Source organism: Pelobates fuscus, chromosome 3 (assembly GCF_036172605.1).
Source record: "Pelobates fuscus isolate aPelFus1 chromosome 3, aPelFus1.pri, whole genome shotgun sequence".
Taxonomy (NCBI): domain Eukaryota; kingdom Metazoa; phylum Chordata; class Amphibia; order Anura; family Pelobatidae; genus Pelobates; species Pelobates fuscus.
Genome location: NC_086319.1, coordinates 32,769,143 through 32,790,257, shown reverse-complemented (window position 1 = coordinate 32,790,257; position 21,115 = coordinate 32,769,143). Strand labels below are relative to the sequence as shown.

Sequence of the window (21,115 nt, the reverse complement as noted above, 5' to 3'; positions counted from 1 at the left end):
TTTTTTGGAGTTGACAGAATTTTGTTCATGTTGCTGGTTGGCTTTGGTTGAATGTTGGTACTGGAAAAATTTGGGAAGTCCATTCGGACAGCCAGAACACCTGAATAACGTGGACCATGACAGTGGTGACATGCAATATCGGCTTCAATATTGCCTGATCTCATGGCTAAACAATATCAGTCATTTCTGCAGTGCCAATTCTGAGTTGCCAAAATTTGCTGCTTCTTCTCTCAGTAATACAGACTTTTGGTATCTTTGTAGATGTTGCTTCATACCAGCTCTAGTGAGATGACCTGCACTTTGCAAGTCGGCCTTCTGGGAGGCACTCAAAGTAATCCCAAACTTTACTTCATCATGATACATTATCCCCCACCCTTTGCATTGCATCTACTAAAGATTCAGGTGCAGTGGATTGGGGAACAGGATCCCATCCTTAACCCTCTCTTATTTTAGTCTTGGGGTTATTACGGACATTATTAATGGTATGTTTTTTTTTTCTTTTTACAATGAATTAGGTAAGGAATATGAATGATTGTGCATTGTGTAAAGTATAACTATAGCAAAATATGTGTTTGTGTGGCAAAATGGATTTACTGCTGTAACGTTGTGTTTGTTGTTAAGATACACTAAGTGAAGCCGTTTTTGTGCATAGATCATTTCTCTGAAGTCTCACTGCTCAATATTCTGCCATTTAGGAGTTAAATCACTTTTGTTTATGTCTATACAGCCCTAGCCACACCTCCCCTGGCTGTGACTAACACAGACTGCATGGTTTAATTTTCAATCACTTGTTAACTTACTTTAAAAGTTATTATCTCCCGCTCTGTAAATTGAACTTTAATCTCATTCAGGAGGCACCCGCACTGTCTAGTGAGCTATAAACAGTACAGGAGATAAGAAATTCTACATTCACACACACACCATACTACATGTCACCCGCACACAATCCCACAAGCAGCACCCATTCACAACCCACATTCACACAAACACACAACATGATACACACATACATACATGTACCACAAACTGTCATGCACATACACAATAAACATATGAAAATACACACACACACACACACACACACACACACACTAATTTAAGGAACTTCAAAGTCTTGTTTTGGCACAGTGCTGTTAAAAGGGTGCCAACCCCTGTACTAAATAAATGCTGCTATGATCAACTGGAGTGAAGAAGGTAAGATTATATTCAGCTGGACATTTGGGATGAATTGAAAGGGGCACAATTTAGAGCAAAATAGCCAAGTAGATATTAAAGGGCAACTATCATATAAAATGAACTTTTCATTTGTTAAAATCATATATATGTAGAATACTCAAAAAAACAAAGCAGCTCACACTGAATGAAGAACAGCTAACATATCACCTGTCACAAACACACACACACACACACACACACACAAAACAAGTATTGTGAAGTAGTAAATTATGATGCAATATATACAATCGGATGTTTAAAAGTAAATTGTAGAATTTTTCAACTATTTCTAAGCTATTTTGGCCTAAACGTTCTAAATTTGGATTCCAGTTCTCCACAATTTACTGTTTGTAGGTAGCCTCAACTTTTACTGAATGTTACTATGCTTAATATAAAATCACATACAACCATGTTTCTATGAAATGCCATTATAAATTATTAACAAAGTAATACATAAAATATCATATCGAAATAAAAGCTGTTGAATGCATCTGAGCTATGTTTATTTTGTTGTTTTTATTCAAATGTAATATAGATGACGTTTTCAACAACACTTTGGAAAAACACAGTAACAATTGTATTGCTGTCAAAACTGTAGTAAATTACCAGCTCTAGTTGCATTGACTAAAAAAAAAAAACACTTAACCACTTCAATGTCAATGGAATGAACCATGCATAGCTCACAAACATGGCACTGAATTGGTTAAGACCCACTAGATAAATCCGTAATCCTCTCAACGTTGTACCTATAGTTGCACTTCTATATCTTGTCATGCAGATACATGTAAATTGGACAATCAGCCATTTTTAGTGCAATTCCTCTTATAAATCATTGTGAGTCTTTGCAACAATATTTCCCAAGCTCAATCCATCAGTCTGTCAATTGTTCATTGAAGTAGCAATGCTATTTTGACAGCACTTACACAAAGAACATGACATTATCTTTATAAAGCTGTGTTACCTAAGTGACAATGCAAAAAGAGGAAAGAAAACTTGATACCACACAATCAAAATAAAATGGAAGGAACTGAGAACATAGATCAAACATGCTGTCCCAACGGAAAAAAGAAAAGAAAAAGAAAACATTAAGTAATGCCGATCTCTTTACAAAACACACATTATAACAAAAACAATTAAATATTTACTAAACAGAGAGGAGCAAGGAAATTACTTCAAAAATATGGAAGCCTTTGCTTACGAATTAAAGTCCAAATAACTTGCCATGAGCTTTTATCTATGGTCCTTTGTCATAGAATGATTTCACGAAGAGCCAAACTTAGCATCTTGTTTTTGTAAGAGGAACACTGTCAACAAGACTGTCTGCTTTCTTGTAGTAAAATATTATAGCTAATCCATTACTGATGTACGCCTACTCTTTTCTGACTGGCTTTGGACTCCTGTCTCCTTCCCAGTATAACCAGTATAATGAGAAAAGATAAAGAGCAAAGCAAACCAGGAAATCATAATGGTACATCAGACCAGCAAATACAACAAACATTAAAAAACAAAGCACTTTGGAACTTACATGACTGAGAGACAACAGATCGGGGGATACATTATCAGAAGCATTTGCCTGTACAGGAAGGGGTTTATCATCAGATTCACATTTTGTGGTTTCACCTAAATCGTTCTGTTCTTCAGGCTCTAAGCCTTGAGATTCCAATTCATCGTCAGGCTCACTTATAAAAATAGATGGCCCAATAAATACATCCTCCCTTTTCGAGTCTAAGCTGACTGTTCCATCTGCAGTGAATGAGGGGTTATCTACAGAAGGCATTTCTGAAAACATGCATTCTACTTCCTTCTCATGAACTGGATCCTCATTAAAATTTTTAGACAGTTGTTCAGTTACTACACTAGTATCTGAAAAACTGCTTCTTGGTTGATCACTGGGGTTATCTAGACCTGTATACCGTACATCAAGTTCACCATGTTTTTTTAACCTATCTCGCACATTATCAGCATAAAATATACACTGGTCAACTTTAGCACCTTCATGAATTACATTTTCTTTACACAAACTACTTAATTCACACAAACTTGTCTCTTTATACATGTCTTCAATAACACCTTTTGGATTTTCATCAACACACAACTCAATGTCCTCTGTTCCTTCTTTTTTTGGTTCTTTGGTAAGTCCTGAATTGAAACAAATATTTACTTCTAAATCTTTATCTTTCCTGTGCAAAGCAGTACCTGTGCTTACATCCAGTTGTTTTGTTGCCCATACATCCTGTTGTTGATAGACATTTGTATCACATTCTTTACTGAAATCTTCTCTTAGAGTTTGCACTTTACAAAGGCTTTGTTCTTCTGTTAGCACAGCAATGATGACTTTCTCTCTTGGATTCTTTTGACTTACAGGACTCTCTGATGTTATTTTACTTGCACATGACTTGTATTCATCTGTATTAATAGCTGGATGCAACTCGACTGGTGGAACATTGGTCTGAGATAGTTCATGGTGAGTACCCTGAATACCCTCTTGTTCTGTGAATTCCTCTTTGCTATACATACATGTGTCATCTTCTTCATGGCTTGTAAGATCTTTTACATGTTCCTCTAATAATGGATTTTTAAAATGGTGTTCTTCTTTCCTGTAGTTCTCATCAGAATAGCTTGGATAAGCTTTGACATTTTGAGAATTATAGAGTGTGGATTCAGAAGTACTATCACTTAGTGAACCATAACATGATTTGGATATTGACACCTTTTCAGTTTGGAAATTGGAGAAGTCCTCTTCCTCTCTGTTGTCTTTTTTGTGGTTTTTATCCAATACTGATTCAAAGGGCTTTATTTCATGCATTATTTCTAATTCTTCCCTACAAATGTTAGTTGCACTTGCCATTTTTATATGTGCATCAGGCTTTTCCTTCCATATGTTTGTGTTTTCACCTAAAAGTGACATATTTCCAGGCCAACCTGTAGTACTTTTGACACCACCATCATTGTTCTCAAACTCTTGTTCACATTCCAGATCTTGGGAAAGTATGCTGTACTCTTCGTCTTTATGTGAATGCTCATTGTCTTTAATTAGCAGTTGGAAACCACTAGCCTCTTGTAGAATATTAGAAGTACTATCCTTATATTCCTTGCTCATTATATCAGAAATTTCTGTTTGCCCAAAAACTGTTTTCTCAGTACCATTTTTTGAAAAATATGAAACATGTACAGCGTTGTGACTAAAACTTGGGTTAGCATTGTCATCCAGTAATCCTTGTGATTGTAAGCACTCCATTTGTGCAACAGTGGATGTTTCTGTTTTCTTGTCACATACATTAATTGAGCTTTTGTCTATTTTGCTAATACTTAGGGTCTCTGTTTCTTCATTTTCTGGTGGTGGGCCTGTATCTTCCAGGTACGGTTTTATCAATTCAAAGCTTTGTTCATGTAAGTCATGAGAATGAATCTCTTCATTGTCTTCAGTTTTGTGCATGTAGTCTTGAGGTAAATCCTTAGAATCTCCTAAATTATGGTCATCAGCAGTCAAAGTACCTCCAAATTCCTTAATTTCCTTCAAGTGGAATGCATCTTTCACTGTAGGTATTATTTCAGTTTTATCTAAATGTTCAGATTCCTGTGTAAGCTGGTCTGATGCTGTTTGTTCACTTTGCGCAAAAGTTCTGGAACTATTGTCTTCAAAAAATTCAACTGGCTCAGTTATCTCTCCTCCATTTGAAAAACTAGCTTGTTCTGGCACCTCACTATCATTTTTATCTTCTGATGAAGTGATGCTTGTTTTTGTGTAATGTTGACTTAGCTGAAACGAGAAAATAAATGAAGATATTTTAAAATTAAAACTATGATGCTTAAATACTGTTAATTGTTATTTTTTTTGTGAAGAAAACAAGAAAACCGTGTCCACGGTAACATAATGCATTTCAAAACAAGTGCAGTGATGCTCCTGTGCTATCAGAATAGGAGGGAAATCAAGCGGTTAGATGGAAAGTTGTTTAGAATGTTTTTTTCTGTGCAATGCGATGCAATCTCCCATTTCACTACAGTGCAATTGTTACATAAATAAATTGCATCCACGAATCTTCATATCCATTCCTCATATAGATAACAAGCAAGTTAATAGATTTTCTGTAAACCTACGATCTAGGTAACAACCTAGCAAACATACCTGTCATTAAGGACGGGGTACCCTGAACATTCCCCGGGATAGGTGAGGGGCTGCAGCTCATGAGGGTTAAAGCTGCATGTACCTGAATACGATAGCTGGAGAAAGTCGAATGCACTTAATTCATTAAAGTTATATAAAGTCTTACAGTAGTTAAATATATACTTTTACATTTTTCTGTAATAGGATTTTGGTGTAAAAAAAAAAATAATTACATTTAATCAGACTGTGGAATTTAAAAACTTACGTTCTAAAATCTAGTAACGTGCTTCCAAAATATTGCGGAAAACGTTGTTTTTCAATTTTCTTCTATGAAATTATGGCAATAATTAACATTTTAACTACTGCCTTTCCAGCTGTTTTCTTCTAAACCAAGAGTGGAAAAAAAGTAATTTTCATCTTTTACTGAAACACAACTCTTATGATGCTCTGTCTGCCTGATGCCGATGATCACGATTTCTTTTTTTTTTTTTTTTTTTTAACTGTACTTCCTCTGATATTTGCTGCTGAAACAGAGGATTGGACAATTTACTATTTATTCTCTCCTTTAAATCGCCTCCATTTCTGCGCATCTAATTGGTTTAACGATCTACTATGTTCTTGACAACTTTCCTACATGTCTACTTGTTTTCCTGTGACATTTTCACAATCATTAACCCCTTCAGAACCAACATCCTGCCAGGACTGTCACAATAGCAAGGGATTTGCCTAACCCTGGTATTGAAGGGATTAAGAGCGATTGTGAAATTATTGTTAAGTATAATACCTGAGATAGCTCTAAACTTTTTTCACTTTTTGTATGCATTGTTTGCCTCCTCCTTTCAGTCCATGTTGCATACCATACCAAGTCTATTATACAACCAACTTTTTTCTAACAACTCTTAGCAGCAACATTATGCCAAGTAGACTCTCGAGAATAAACCTGCCATTCATGTATAGAATGCCCTGTGCTTTATTCTTTCCCTACCCCATACAAGGCATATTTCCTCCAACATCTCAACAGAAAATCCCATCGAGACTGTTCCTTGATGTATTGATACTGCCAGGCTTGTATGTGGTACAGTTGTTGTTGAATGTAGTAAAAATATATCCAATATCTGAAGAATAATTATTGCATTGATGTAGCATAAACAAAAGAGTGGAACCACTTCTACGCCCTATATCACATACACAAATATATATATACATATATATATAGTGTTATATATATACATATAGTGTTATATATATACATATATATATATATATATATATATATATATATTTATCTATCTATTTATTTATTTATTATTACTACTTAATAATGCATTAATAATATAAAACGCAACATTCTATCACAAGTCTCTGTCTTAATATATTGGAATGTTCGGTGAAGGAGAAAACAGCAACAACACAACAGATTGATAAAAATCTATATATTTTTAGGGTGTGTTTACTTATTTTTGAATTAATTATGGCAACATTAATCACTATTAATAAGCACACATTGTAACTATCCAAAACTGAAAATAATATCCTCTATCTGAAAAAATCCTCTATCTAGACCACAGAACATCAAGTCAGTATAAAGAAATTGTATATACAGGGCCCTGACTATCAAGTCCTTAGATGTTAGTCTCACAAAATCACTCCTACTATATATCAATAGGTCACGGAAAGAGTAGCAGCCCAAGGAGCGGCCCTCTTGTAATTTTGAATTCAAAAGTTATTCTCAGTGAAGTTAGAGGGTTAATATGCTATCAACTTTTTTCTTATTAACTTAGCTTATAATTTTTAAGTGTCCCTGTGTGTATCTCTACATAGATTAGAAACAAAAAGAAACTTACTTGCAATTTCTTTATTCTATTAGGGGTATTGTATCATATGAAGTTCTCATTGGTAGCCAACAGACACATTTCTACAATATCTACACTCTATTATTATATTCCATTTTTGATACAGCCACTCTTAATAATCAGCTGGTTTTAAACAGCACTGAACATCCTTATAAATAGTGAGGGACCCATGGTATACTCACCAGACCGGAATATATGTATATTCAGGCCATTCAACATTGGTGAGTGGGCTAGTGGAAATTTTGAGCCCATACTTGTAGACCAGATATATTCAAGCCTGGTAAGGACACCATGGGTCTCCATATTGAGCTCCAACACTGACCATGGTTATGGAAAGTTTAAGACATACTGTAATACATTAACTGTTTATACAAAGATTACTTTTAGACAAATGCCACCCTGCCCGAGACATAACAGCTCAGTAAACATGTTTTAACAACCCTCCTAATATGTGCCAACAAGCTCAGACAATATTTACTTTTTCAGATACCCAACCTATTTCTGTGTGCTCGTTTTGCAATGACCTGATCAGCTATGTGCAGTTATTTCCTTCTGGGACTCCTTGGCATAGTATTAGTTTTGGTTTAACATTAGAAATTAAGTATTATAAAAGTTGGGCTGAGAATAAAAAAATATTTAAACCTCCCAACCCATAGATCATATAATTCTGTGTAGAACACCCTATCCTCACTATTTAAAAATATCTGATGTATGCAGACCTCGTGCCCTTTTGTGGTCTGCTGACAGGTGTTATTTATCGTAGTGGTTACTGTGTTTGTGTCTGGATAGTCATGCTAAACTGAATTCGTCACCAAATATTGTTCTTTATTATCTGTCATTTAGTGTTCCTTTGCCTGGCTCACTGTGCCGACATTCTTTTGTAAGATTGATGTGTTTCTTGATGATCTTGTTGGATCATCTCATGGACACATGGGCTTAATGCCTCAATGTTGTTCAGGCTAGAGAGGAGGATTTCATAAGAGGAGTAAAGTGAGTTAATTACACATCCTTCTTTTGTAATGCTGGTTATGAAATGAACATATCTGGGCAATGTTTTTAGATGGCGGCAGCAAGAATATGTGATTGAATGTGACAAATCTGAAACATGTTATAATCAAGTTATGGGTTGTAGACTGAAGAGGGTAGAAGGTCATGGTTAAGAGTAAAAGTGAGGATAATAAATTGTCAGAAAAGGAAACAGAAATTTCTTGATCGGATAATTACCTAGTGAACCAAGCAAGGGCTTTTGCGCAAATTCGTTTGGAATAGAGAAGGTCAAGAAAAAGTTGGTGATCAACAGTAAATATAAAAAAAATAGGTCCAGAAGAGTAACCTAATTCACCCAATTGTTATAGCTTGATAACATTGAGAATACCACATAAAATTGATTATTTTATGGTTTTAAAATTATACATTGGCCCATTTAACTTAACAATGTAATCATGAAGTATCAGCATGTGATGATTTCTTCAGATAGACCCAAATTGTTATGAAACTGACAACATGATTTATAATTCCAGATCAGTAAAGTAGGTTAAATACATGTGGTACTAAATGTATTTTAGCTGTACTAGTCCTGAATATAGAACATAAATAAAGCCAGAAAACGTAAGAGGATGCTTTTTTTTACGTTCCTCTTACACCTAGTCCAATACTACAATAATATCCATCAAATCACACTGTTCCACACGGTATACCATTGCCATTTTTCCCATCAATGTATGATTTCAAGAGTAAAAAATACATTAATATCACTTATCATCACATGCTATCTCCAAGGATACAATCACTTCAACAAAACAATTTGTATGCAATAAACAATTAAGAGTATATTACATTATACTCTATCTTTTAGCATTACTAAAATGACATGTCATAATTGTTGATATGAGAGCAAAACAATTCTTATATTTTTGTAAATGTGTGAGGATCACAACAAATTAGAACACATAGTTGAAAAGAGTGTTCAATAATTAGTTTCTATTACTACATTTGAATATTTTACTTTTATCTAACAATACATAGATTTCCAATAATTTTGTAATGTAACAATCCACTTACTTGCAATTTATATACAATATTCCAAATTCCTACTTACTTTTGTCATTTGAAATATATTACTCTCACTTGGGTAATATATTAATATGGTGATGATTAGTGATTCTATGAGCTGAATGCCTATTCTTTATATTTTGTTTAATTATTTCCCCAAATGTTTGTAAAATAATTAAATACTGAATATTGTATTTACCCCCAAAAAATAAAAATAAATTATTCTATTTCATTTTCAAAATTTTGTGTTTATTTATGTTTTTGTACATAAAGTTTATTATGTATCTACTTGTCTTTTCCTCAATATATAACTGGTAGAATTTCAAATAGAACTGTTGTAAATATCAATAAACATTAGTAAATGAAATATAAAGACTCAGCTGAAGATTCAATATTTTAAAGTCTATTTACAATTAAAAGTAATAGATATGAGGAAGCTAAGGTAAAACACAATACATCTTTTATGGGTAAATAAAAAATCGTGATTAGTCTTATATCATTTCTGAAGAGGCACCATGCCTGTATAAAATGACAATCTATATCCTGTGGCAAAAAAACAGCAGAAACCCGTAACAGATGATATTTATGCTAATGCAATGGGAAGAAATCTCATAATTGTATCTTTAGACCGTTCCAGCTGTATTGGGTTGGTTTTGTGAAGTTTATCAAATTATGGAAAAAAAATATATTTTTTTTTTTAGTTACGGTTAATTTGCTGTATGGAAGAAGCTGACTGTCGCTCTTATGAAAATTGTACAACAGTCTCTGTCTTGCTCCTCACATGTCACAACCATCATTTCTATCTCGACTTTATGCATAGTTATTGATAGCTTCCTTCAAATCAATTAAAAAAGCCTCAGTGTCCCCATACTTCTGCATGCAATTTTTATGTGGTAGCCAACTACAAGTCATCTTGCTACAATGTTTTCTGGAAACTCTGTGCAAACTATAAATAGCAAACTATCACTCAAAGAGAAGTGAGAGTGTTAATGTATCTGCAAATTCTATTTTAATGACCCTCTGCCAACTAGCACTCAAATGCATTTGAGCTTTTCAGTGATGCCAACTGTCAGGATTTAACAGTGAAATGCCTGTGTTTTTTTTATATTCATAACTGACATTTGCATGATCTCGGTAATTATATGCAAATCTTACAATTTCTTCTGTTTCTAACATAAGGTTCATGCTACTTGTCAACTGCTCAGCTGTCTTGTGAGCTAATGCCTGTGGGTTTCAAACCTCCAGAATGGCTGTATTTCAAGGGTTTGTACGGTTTCGTTGTTTAAGTCATTAAAGTATACTAATAACAAATCTAAATTACAAATATCTTAAAAATATACATATTTAAAATAAAATCCAAGAAAACGGTAAAAAAAATGTTATATCCCCTTATCTGAACCATTTACTATGGATAATATGGACTAATGAATACCTTAAACTCATCGTAATAGTGTGTGTGATTGTCATTCCTGCTAAACCTAATTTAGGGATTCAAAGTTATCCTGAGTTAAATTTGATACTTCAGAAACCTAAAATACTGGAAAATTAAATAAAATATGAAGGCAACTTGGCAGGCACAACATGTGCCTCTTCATAGTTAAATTTAATTTAATTTATTCGATATTAAAATTTTAAAATATAAAAAATTAAAATGGAGCTTTGGGTTCTACCTACACATTATAGAAGAGAACGAAATAAAAGAGAGATTGGGTATATTTGATTAGTAGATAACATATGACACACACATACACTTGTCAGACAATCCCATGGTATATGATTGCAGTAGAAAGAGTTTGGTCAGGTAGTAGCAAAGAAATTGTGTATCACAATTATTTAGCATAGTTTTCCCAGGCTTTGATTAACAAAGTAGTATTTAATCGGAGTTCAGCACTTTTACTACTTGTAGCATACACACACTATTTAATTTAATTTAATTCGAATTGACACATTAAGAGGTGGAGAAAAAATATTTGATCATTGAAATTCTAATCTGTTTCTATCTTATATTAGGTAAGTTAGAGTTTCTGCATTCTCTTGAAAACTGGATTTGGAGGTAGAGGTTTACATTTTCACATGGAAATGGTATTTCCAACACAGTCAGTAAAGCAAGTAGGATGATGGCTACGTGGAGGAGTATATCTGTCAAAGTCTGGAAAAAGAGAATTGCCCAAATGATTTCATCATACATTAGTATCATAAAATCCTTTGGATTTAACCCTGCTATAGTTTATAACTGTTTCCACTATTATATTGACTGACACCGAATGAGTAATAAATAATCTATATATAATATTATATTTGGCCACTAAAATAAGAAAATTATAAATATATATACAAGTAGCATATGGGTAGGAGTGTGATTTGTATTTTCAAACATGCATAATAAAAAAAAATAAAAAAGTATATAATAATTCAAGACAAGGAGTGAGAAAGGAGACATGTTCATTCTCGATAAAAGAGAGTGATAATATACTCCAATATATCACATGTTGGCAGTATCAGAATGCCTGTAGGATAGAAGTATTCGTACTTTGCTCTTTCTAACTTCATCCTGTGCCCTTTTGATATATTTTGTTCTTTTTAGAAGAGTTAAACACAGTTTTAGTGTTGATATATACAAAATATTTTATTTTATAAGAAAATATTTTATTTTTTATTTATATAATAAATAATACTTAGAAATTGTTGCAGAACAAAAAAAATGAAGATGCTACATTTGTTACTTAATTCTTTTTACAACCACAAATAGCAAATCAGCTCAAACTGCTTAGAATGGGGTCAGAAAGAGAAAAAGTAAGAAGCTTTAAGTAAGAAACAAATATTATTATTTTTCTTCAGAGTCTGCTTCATGATTTATAGACTTCCATATTGGAACAATCTTTCCTTTCTAGTGGCAACTTTTTATATTGGCTCCTCCACTCTTAATTTTATATTAAATGACCATATATGATAGAGTATATTGCAAATTAATCTTAATAAGTCTTCCAATAAATTGTTCTGTTGTCAATATTTGATACATGCCAAAAATAGTGAAAACACCATATACATTTAACGGACTATACAAAAAAGTCAAATGCATGTGGAATGCAAAATAAATATTTTCTAGTACATACATTTCAAACTAACTTTCACAAATTTTAATAGTAAAATCTGAAGAAAAAAATCATTGCCAAAGAGAAAATATTACTCCTATATAAAATTTTAATAAATTCATATTTGGCAAGGTATTTGTTATCTTAATACTTATCCATTTTCATATATCAGTGTTTTGTTTTGTTTTATTGTTACTTCCTTTTAATTTTCTTTGTATCATATCTGTTCCCACAAAGAGTACTGTGGTCGTTGTAATGATATTTAACTAACGGAGGTATTATTACTGCGAAACATGTCTTTGGGTTTAGATATATAACATCCAATATGCAGGCATATAAAAAAGATTTTTTAGTGCAACCTATAGATTGTAAGTGACAAGGACTAGAATGCAACATATAACATTAGACATCTGACATTTAATTAATTGTCTAGTTCAAAAGATTTTTTGCTCACATAGGATCTAAAAGAAATGTGTGGCAGTTACAGCAATAAAAAGACCTTTATAACTTTCCAGATATGTATCTACTTTTTCAGTAACAGTCCCCTGTGTTATTTTCTTTTAGAAAATTCACTGGATTCTGTACAGAGTTAATGGCCTCTAGATGACTGTACATGTCATCGCAAATAGTAAATAATCTGTTTGTCAACAAAAGGATCACGAGTCCAGCAGCCAGCCATGTTGGCAATAATGATTAGTTCCATAGTACATTCCTATACTCCAGGGTATATCTTTTATAATTGTAAGAATGATATCAAAAAGCTTCTTCCCACCATATAAAAAGGTTGTGAATGGATCACTGAGTCTAGATAAATATACAAAGCCACTCACAAGACAAAAAGCCTATTGTTGGGCTACAATATTTCCAATATAGTATTACTACATATTATATTATTAGATACTAATATAGTATTATATTAGTATTATAAAATACTAATATCGTATTTTTGGTATAATGTAAAACAGTGGAAAGTTTAACTGTGTTAATTAAAAAATGTTAATATTTAGTTATAACTTATTCTTTCTTTACCAAAATTGTTGAAAATTCTTTCTAAAGTCAGGTGAGTATTACTTAACTGTGAGCCCTTGGTGTTATAGGATCTAATTACAGACATGTCAATTGAATTTTTTATTTTACTGTTGCAATTTTGATTAATTGATTGATCGATTTTGCAGAAAAACAGTAGCCCCAACAGTACTTTGCTTCCATCATGGTATAACATTCGGCTATCTTAGATATGGTATTTGGAGTCTTTTCATTGGCCAGTTCATTTTTAATGAAGAGAACATAAAATGAAGGTTGAATCGACTAATCACAGACACGGGACTCGATGTACATCCAAAACAAAAGATGAGCCAACCTTGGTGACTGCCCTGCAAACACATTAAAAATAGACCAAAGGACAGGGACACCATTTTTGCAATAAAGAGAGAACCTTTAGGTTTATTTTATTTTTTAATTACAGAAAAGGCTTTTGTCGGACCTGGATTATAAGGAAAGCTAAAATAAATATCTTCAAATTTAAGATGAAAAGAAGTGAGAAAAAAAGATGCGAATAACCATCGAAAGTGAGGGAGGAGAGCAAGAAACAGAGAAGGTTTGTTAAAAAAAAAACAAGAAAGTGGGATTAATAAAAAATAATAAACGTGCGGCTTGTGTGTTGGACCTAGGGGGCCTGAGCCAAGTAGGTACACCACGAAAGATCTTGTTGTGTAGCTCGCATAGAGCCACTACATTTTGTAGTGAGCTCTTCCATGGATAAGGTGTAATGTGTTTACCTGATAAACAACTAAAGCTACTCTTAAAGAGCTTATTCTGAGGGTGTTCCATTTAATAACTCAATTTTAGGGTCAATATTTACTCCCAGAACATCTCCTAGTAAACCAAAAGGAGTACACCAGATTTTGCTGTATTTTTTTTTCACATACATTGCTACATTGCTATCAGTTAAGGCACGTCATAACCGAGATCAAACAACCCAGAAGCCAGTCTGGAATTATTGGTGGACCAACAGCTTTACTTGTGGCATGTGATCAGGAGGAAACAAAGAGACCCTATGCTTGTGAGATCTTCGTTTATTTAGTGGAAAATCTCAGTGCTGAGAAGTCCAGTAATAGCATGGTACATGTTTACATGTTTCTTACTAGTAGAATGTACAAGCTTAACAAAGCTCTGTCACTCCCCTTGCCCCCCATTAAAAAAAAATGGAATTGCAATTAAATTTAAGCCCCTTTAAAATATATTGTATAGACAAAGTAGCGGCTATTTAATGTTATGTAATTGACAAAGATTGACAAAAAGCATAGTGTCACACCTGTGAGGAAATTGGATTGTTTATGAAGCCTCCAGCTGTCTCGTGGCATCTTACATAGACATCAGTACTCTAGCACATGCTTAACCCCTTAAGGACACATGACATGTGTGACATGTCATGATTCCCTTTTATTCCAGAAGTTTGGTCCTTAAGGGGTTAAGACTACAGTACTGACATGGGTTCCTGGCACATAAAGCACCAGGAGCTGAAGGTGACCCCCTAGATGGAGATGGTGGAGGCTACAAGGGACAGAGTCAGGTAACTAAAAACTACATTCACACAGGGTGACTTTAAACCAAGTGGCAATGTCACCATAAAGTGTCTTTGCAAAATATGAAAAGAATCCAGAAGGTGACAGATCTGCTTTAAATGGAGGTATGTGATCACTGGGGCTGACTGTTCTGGGGAATTTTACAAATGTCTAGAATTCTTCACCAATCATGGCAAACCCAGCAACATTGTAGCACTTTTATCACTGTCTGTTTGAAACATATAATATAACAAGTTTGTGGCACAAACTGACATTGTCTTTGTGCAAGAAATGCTTCATCATTTTCCTAGTAATATCCTGATTTCTTTCTAGCAATGTCATAATTATGTGAGGAGAAAACAATTTTTTTACAATGTTATCTTACATAAAGCCTTATAGACCTTTCCTGGAAGATCTCATCAAAGAGTAGGTCACAAATTACATTTATCTACTCTCTGTCCACACTCTATTCTTAGAAGACATAAAATGTTGAAAGACCAGGTGATCAGAATGCACTGCACAGTGCTCTGCCACTGATTCAAGTGTAGTTTATTTCTATTTGTTCTAACCACTTTGATGAAAGTACAGTTATACCCAACACATTCTTTTAGTTCTTGATTATTGAGTTTAAATGACGTGTTTTATGATCTCCTTTAATCCACACTCATAAAAGGCATTAAAGTTTCAGGTGCAAGTCTGCTTAACACAAGAAGAAGGGCTGGTGATACAGTAGGTCCAACATTTGCTGAATTATACATGATATGACAAGAGTCTCTCAAATTCAGAATTTGACACAAAGAAAAAAACAATCAAAACCCGTTAGCTGCTCTGTTGATTGTTTTACTTATTATTAATATTATTATTATGGTTGCAAGATTAAATCAAGATTCAAGACTACATGCAAAATGGTTAATGCAATATAGTGACATCATTAGTAGAAGCCCAAAGACTGGGATTTCTTTGAGAGTTCTAGGAGATCTACTGCAGAGAAAAGTATGGATAGAAAACAAAAGCTTTACTAAGAGTTCTATTCGTTGTCAGAACCAATATATTCAGTAGTAATGTTATTGGCAGTAATATACTGAATTGTAGTACTGGTAGGTCACTTTAGCTAAGAAGTGTAAAGTTGCAAAGACGGTGATGTACATGTTAACTGTGTGGTAAAGTTCAAATGGCAAGCCAGTATTGTAGAAACGGGGATGGACTTGGTCTGCCCCGAATGACAGGGGGCAGAGAGTACACAAAGTATAGTCTCCACTCTTGGCAGGAAAGGAAAGGCTCAAGTGTCTATATATTTGTTTGCAAATATATGTATATGAATTTTGTATATGAATGTATGTGTATATATATATATATATATATATATATATATATATATATATATATATATATATATATATATATATGTATATATATATATATATATATATATATATATATATATATAAATGTGTGTTTACACTCATAATAGGTTCATGCCATCTAAGGGGACCATAACTGGGCACGGGGTAAAAAGGGACTAGGATAGTAGATACATACAATAGGGTAATGGTGGGATGCTGAGCAACACACAAAACAATTTATAATTTTGTGTGGAGGATGCCAACATATAACCTGCTCTGGTGCCAGTAATCAAGCTACACCTCTATGGCAGGCTACAACAATAGAAATTGGAAAAAACACAGCCACAATATTCTGGAACAACACCTACCAGTGTGGTCTCATACCAGTGTATACTATTGACAGTAAAAAGTGCATCAGCAAGTCTCTTCCTTGCTGTTTAAGAAATGGTATAATGGGGTTAGGAAAGAGAGACGTTAGAGTGCATGGTAGGTTTGCAGAAGAGGCAATTATTAAGTACAGCATGCTGACTAGAACTGATATCATTAATATTGTGCTCTCCTTGCTGTTTCAGCAGGTTGCGTATAGGTTGGTACATATTTAATCCAGTATTTTTTTTTTTTTAAGTGTTTTGGAGCCTTTGCAAAATCAAATAAACCTTACAGATGCAATATCTGCATACATTAATCACTGCACTAACAAAGCTATGACAAACCAAAATCAACAACTATGAATTAGGTCCCAATGCACGATAGTTATTAATATTATTATTATTTTATTTATATTGCACCAGCAAATTCCATAGCGCTGTACATTGTAGATTCTTAACCCGGCACACATAATGCTATAACAGGTCTGGTAGAAGTCTGAAGCACTTTGCAGATATTTACAGCAGTGATGCACATTTAACTTCTTCATGATGAAGGGTTAGGCAAATCCCTTTTAGTATGACAGTCATCTGTCATGAAGGGGTTAAAAGGCCAACTGCATGGAGGGATGCAATGCATAATTCTGGTTTCAGATTTCTTGTGTTGTCGTATATGATGGTCACTTAAGCAGGGTAAGTATGTTCATATGCTAGCAATGCTATACTTTCCGATATTTACATTATTTCTTTGTTTCCTATTAAGCATATCTGGTAGATGGCAGGAGGCACAATTTTGTCTTTATTACATATGCGTGATACCCAAGCCAATCAGAATATTATGAGCTGATATATCAATCTAGTGTCAAACACTAATAGAGGTTATAAAATCATTCTGGGATTGTACACGTGCCATGTATGTCTTGTGTTTAAATGTTTAAATGTGATTATTAGTTTGTTATGAAACGCTTGGCATTGTTAGCCATTCCTGCATACTAATACTCTGTCTTTATATCTGTATGATTTTTATTTTGTATGTATCGATTGCATAGTATTTTGTGCAAGCATGTGTAAACAAACAGTAAATGAAATAAATGTTTTACTTACTTCACCTGTTATCAAATATTCATAAAATGCTCTGCAGTTTAGGTTATGGCTACCTACGTAAATATTCACTCACTGGAGATAACCAAGGTCAGATCTAAATAGCTTTTTATCTCACGGTAATATTTAATGGTGCTGATTGATCAGATACTGTAACTTAACCTCCATTATTGTTGTTGAATGTTAAAAAAAAAAAAAAAAAAACAACAAAACAACAACTTTGTGAGCTTTGAAGTTGATGTTTAGCGAAAGGGCTAGGTGTGATGGATTTTGTATACAGTAGTAAACATAGATCTGAATAGCCCCTTATTGTAAAAATGGACAGAGATCTAAATAATGGAAGCATTCTACTAGAGGTACCTTGAATGGGCGCTGAAGGATTTTGGAAGACAGAGGGCATGGCAGCATATTATTAACACTAAAGTACCTGTTATATATCACTGAATCATAAAGTAACAACTTCTATCTGTGTTTACATATCTGTTCTCATCTAGTATTGAAATTTAATTCATTGTTACTCAATGCCAGGGAAATAGAATGAAAAGAAATGGTAATTAGCACAAAACGGAACAAAATATGATCTAAAATAAAAAAAACACAATTCACAATGCACTAAAAACTATAAACTGAACAATAGAACCATTTTATATTAACCAAATAAATAGTAAGAATAAGTTGAATGTGCCTATTATACGCAACACAATAAAGCCAGCACTTTGTATAAATGCAAAATGAATCTTGGAGTATACAAAATCCTGTAACAATAAAAAAAAAAAACTTCCAACAATGACTGAAGTGCAATAGAAAAGAAAAAAAAATCTATCTTTATCTTTTCAAAAACACATTTAAATGAAAAGGAAGAAAATTGGTCCAATTTATAACAAATTGCATTAAAAATAGAAGCAATGGCATGTCCAATATCCCCCCCCAAAAACTTACAAACAGTTCCAGCTCATTTTCTGATCCATTGTTTTGTTCTCTGTTATTATCAGTCTTTTCATCCTTATCATCTTCAGTAACATCATCCTGCGAGCAAATTATCGTAGGGATGAATATCTCTGAAAAATAATTTGGAATGACGATAAATAAGAACGCATTGCTCGTTTACAGGGTTACAAGGAGGTAACATTTTTGTTCTGTACCTGTCGCTCTGAAGTTCTTTGTTTCAAATTCATCCAAGTCATCCGCTTCATCTTCTTTGCTGAAATAAAGATATAGGTGGGTGTTAAATAGATGATAATATATTTATAATACCATATTATTCATACACTGCCTCTATATATATTCAAATGTGAAGAACACATTAAGAACTTATTTTAACACATTTTAGACCTCTTTATGCACTCATGTGCATGCATAATATAAAGACTATGCAATGCAGAGGATTGACTTGTGTCTTTTCAAGAACTCTTCCACCTAACGAATGGTTAAGGAAGTCTCCAGTGTCATGACCTGCCACTCAAATTGTGTCCACTTTCCCTGTACTGCCCATTTCATATGAAAATCAAATACAAAGGGATATTCAATTCATTGTATGAGAATAAAAAATTCTAATCTTTCACTATCAACAAATCTCTTTGACCCCTTCCCGACTGCTGACGTACTGGCAAAAATCACCCCTGGACTTACCTGGGCCGGCGATCCGCGGCAATTCTGGTCGGGGGGGGACTGCCCGAGACCCCAGCAGTCCCCTTGCAGTAGCTACGTTCACTGTGGCTCTCCAGGGCCATGTAATCACCATGATCACATGGCCGCAATAGCAGTCTATGGAGCTGCCAGCAGGGGGACTGTCTGTGCTGTCAGGCAGTCTCCCTGACACCTAAAAGTCGATTTTTTTTAAATAAAATAATAAAATATAGTATGCATACACATATATATTATAAGTGTACTTTGAGATATATACACATATATCTCAAAATACACTTATAATGTAATCATATATATGCATTATATAGGTATAATATATTATAAAATACTTTAATTATTTTATAATATATTATACATATATAGGAAATAAAATATATTATACATATATAGGAAATAAAATATATTATACATATATAGGAAATAAAATATATTATACATATATAAAAAAATAAAATATATTATACATATATAGGAAATAAAATATATTATACATATATAGGAAATAAAAGTGTGTCTGTGTGTGTATATATACCCACACACACAACACATCAACACATCAACACTTTTATTTCTTTCTTTATATATTTATTTCCTGGCCTAATCCATGGCAGCACAAAGATTGCTGTGCTGCCATGGCCTATGACCAGGAAAAGGAAATAATTGGAAGTAGGAATACATTTTCCTTTTTCCTTTTTTTTTGTATTTAAACAAATATGAATGTTACTTTGGCAAGCAGACTGGACATAACCGATTTTGAATACTGTGGGTTGTCAACTTTTACAAATGTTATGCCATGATGGGGTTAATTTTTATTCCTGGGCTGCTTAACGATCTCAAAGGCAACATAGGCCCAGCAAACCAATCTGGCAAATTTAAATGTGCAAACATGAAAAAGGGGAAAGCCCTACATTTGACCCCTGTAAGTTTGCACAAACCCATAAAACCTGTACATTGGGCTACTGTTGTACTCATGAGATGTTGCTGAACACATATTGTGTTGTTCTTTGTCAGTAACACACAAGAGGAACTGAGAATCCATTCCTAAAGTACAATGTGTGTGAAAAATAACACAAAAAAATGATTACCCAAAAGTTTGACAAAGACTGGGCGTAGAATTAGTGCATGGGAAGTGTTAAAATACCACCATTTGAAATACCCTAGGGTATCTACCTTTCAAAAATATATGGTTTGATGAGGATAAATTACATTGGCCGGCTTCAAAAATGTCATGACATGGGTGCATGATGACCAGCTGTGAAATTCCAAGTTGGAAAACTGGAATGCGCACCCTCCAAATAAGGTCTTTTAGTCCCCAGAGAGCCTGACAAACCTATACATGGGTGGTATCACTGCACTCAGGAGATGTTGCTGAACACATTTTATTTGGCAGTAACCCTTAAAGTTCTCAGTACATGCATTATTAAATTGCTATGTGTGTAAAAAAAAAATCACCAATTATTATTTTTTCTTTTAAATTTGGCATAGATTGGTGGTAAAATGGTTGCATAAAAATAGTCAAAATATCCTAAGTTTAATACCTTAGATTGTCTTCTTTTAAAAATATATATACATGTGAAGGAATATTCAGGGATTCCTGGCAGATATCAGTGTAACAATAAATTTTTTGTAAAAAAAAGCTAAGAGCATGTTAACATTGGGTATATCTAAACTCAGGACAAAATTAGAAACTACTTAGCATGGGTGTATATGGCGGTTGTAGATGCGTAACAGATTTTGGGGGTCAAAGTTAGAAAAAGTGTTTTTTACATTTTTTCATC

General features: G+C 33.6%; 1 protein-coding gene across 1 annotated transcript in view; it reads right to left on the bottom strand.

Moving 5' to 3' along the window:
- Window positions 1-1,701: 1,701 nt before the first annotated feature.
- Window positions 1,702-21,115, bottom strand: part of PPP1R3A (protein phosphatase 1 regulatory subunit 3A) — a 56,040-nt gene continuing 36,626 nt past the window's right edge. Inside the window, exons 2-4 of the mRNA XM_063446873.1 lie at window positions 18,833-18,891; window positions 18,630-18,748; window positions 1,702-4,975 (exon numbers count right to left, since the gene is read on the bottom strand). Coding sequence (XP_063302943.1) covers window positions 2,585-4,975; window positions 18,630-18,748; window positions 18,833-18,891 — 2,569 coding nt within the window. The 3' untranslated portion in view covers window positions 1,702-2,584. The remainder of the gene's footprint in view (window positions 4,976-18,629; window positions 18,749-18,832; window positions 18,892-21,115) is intronic.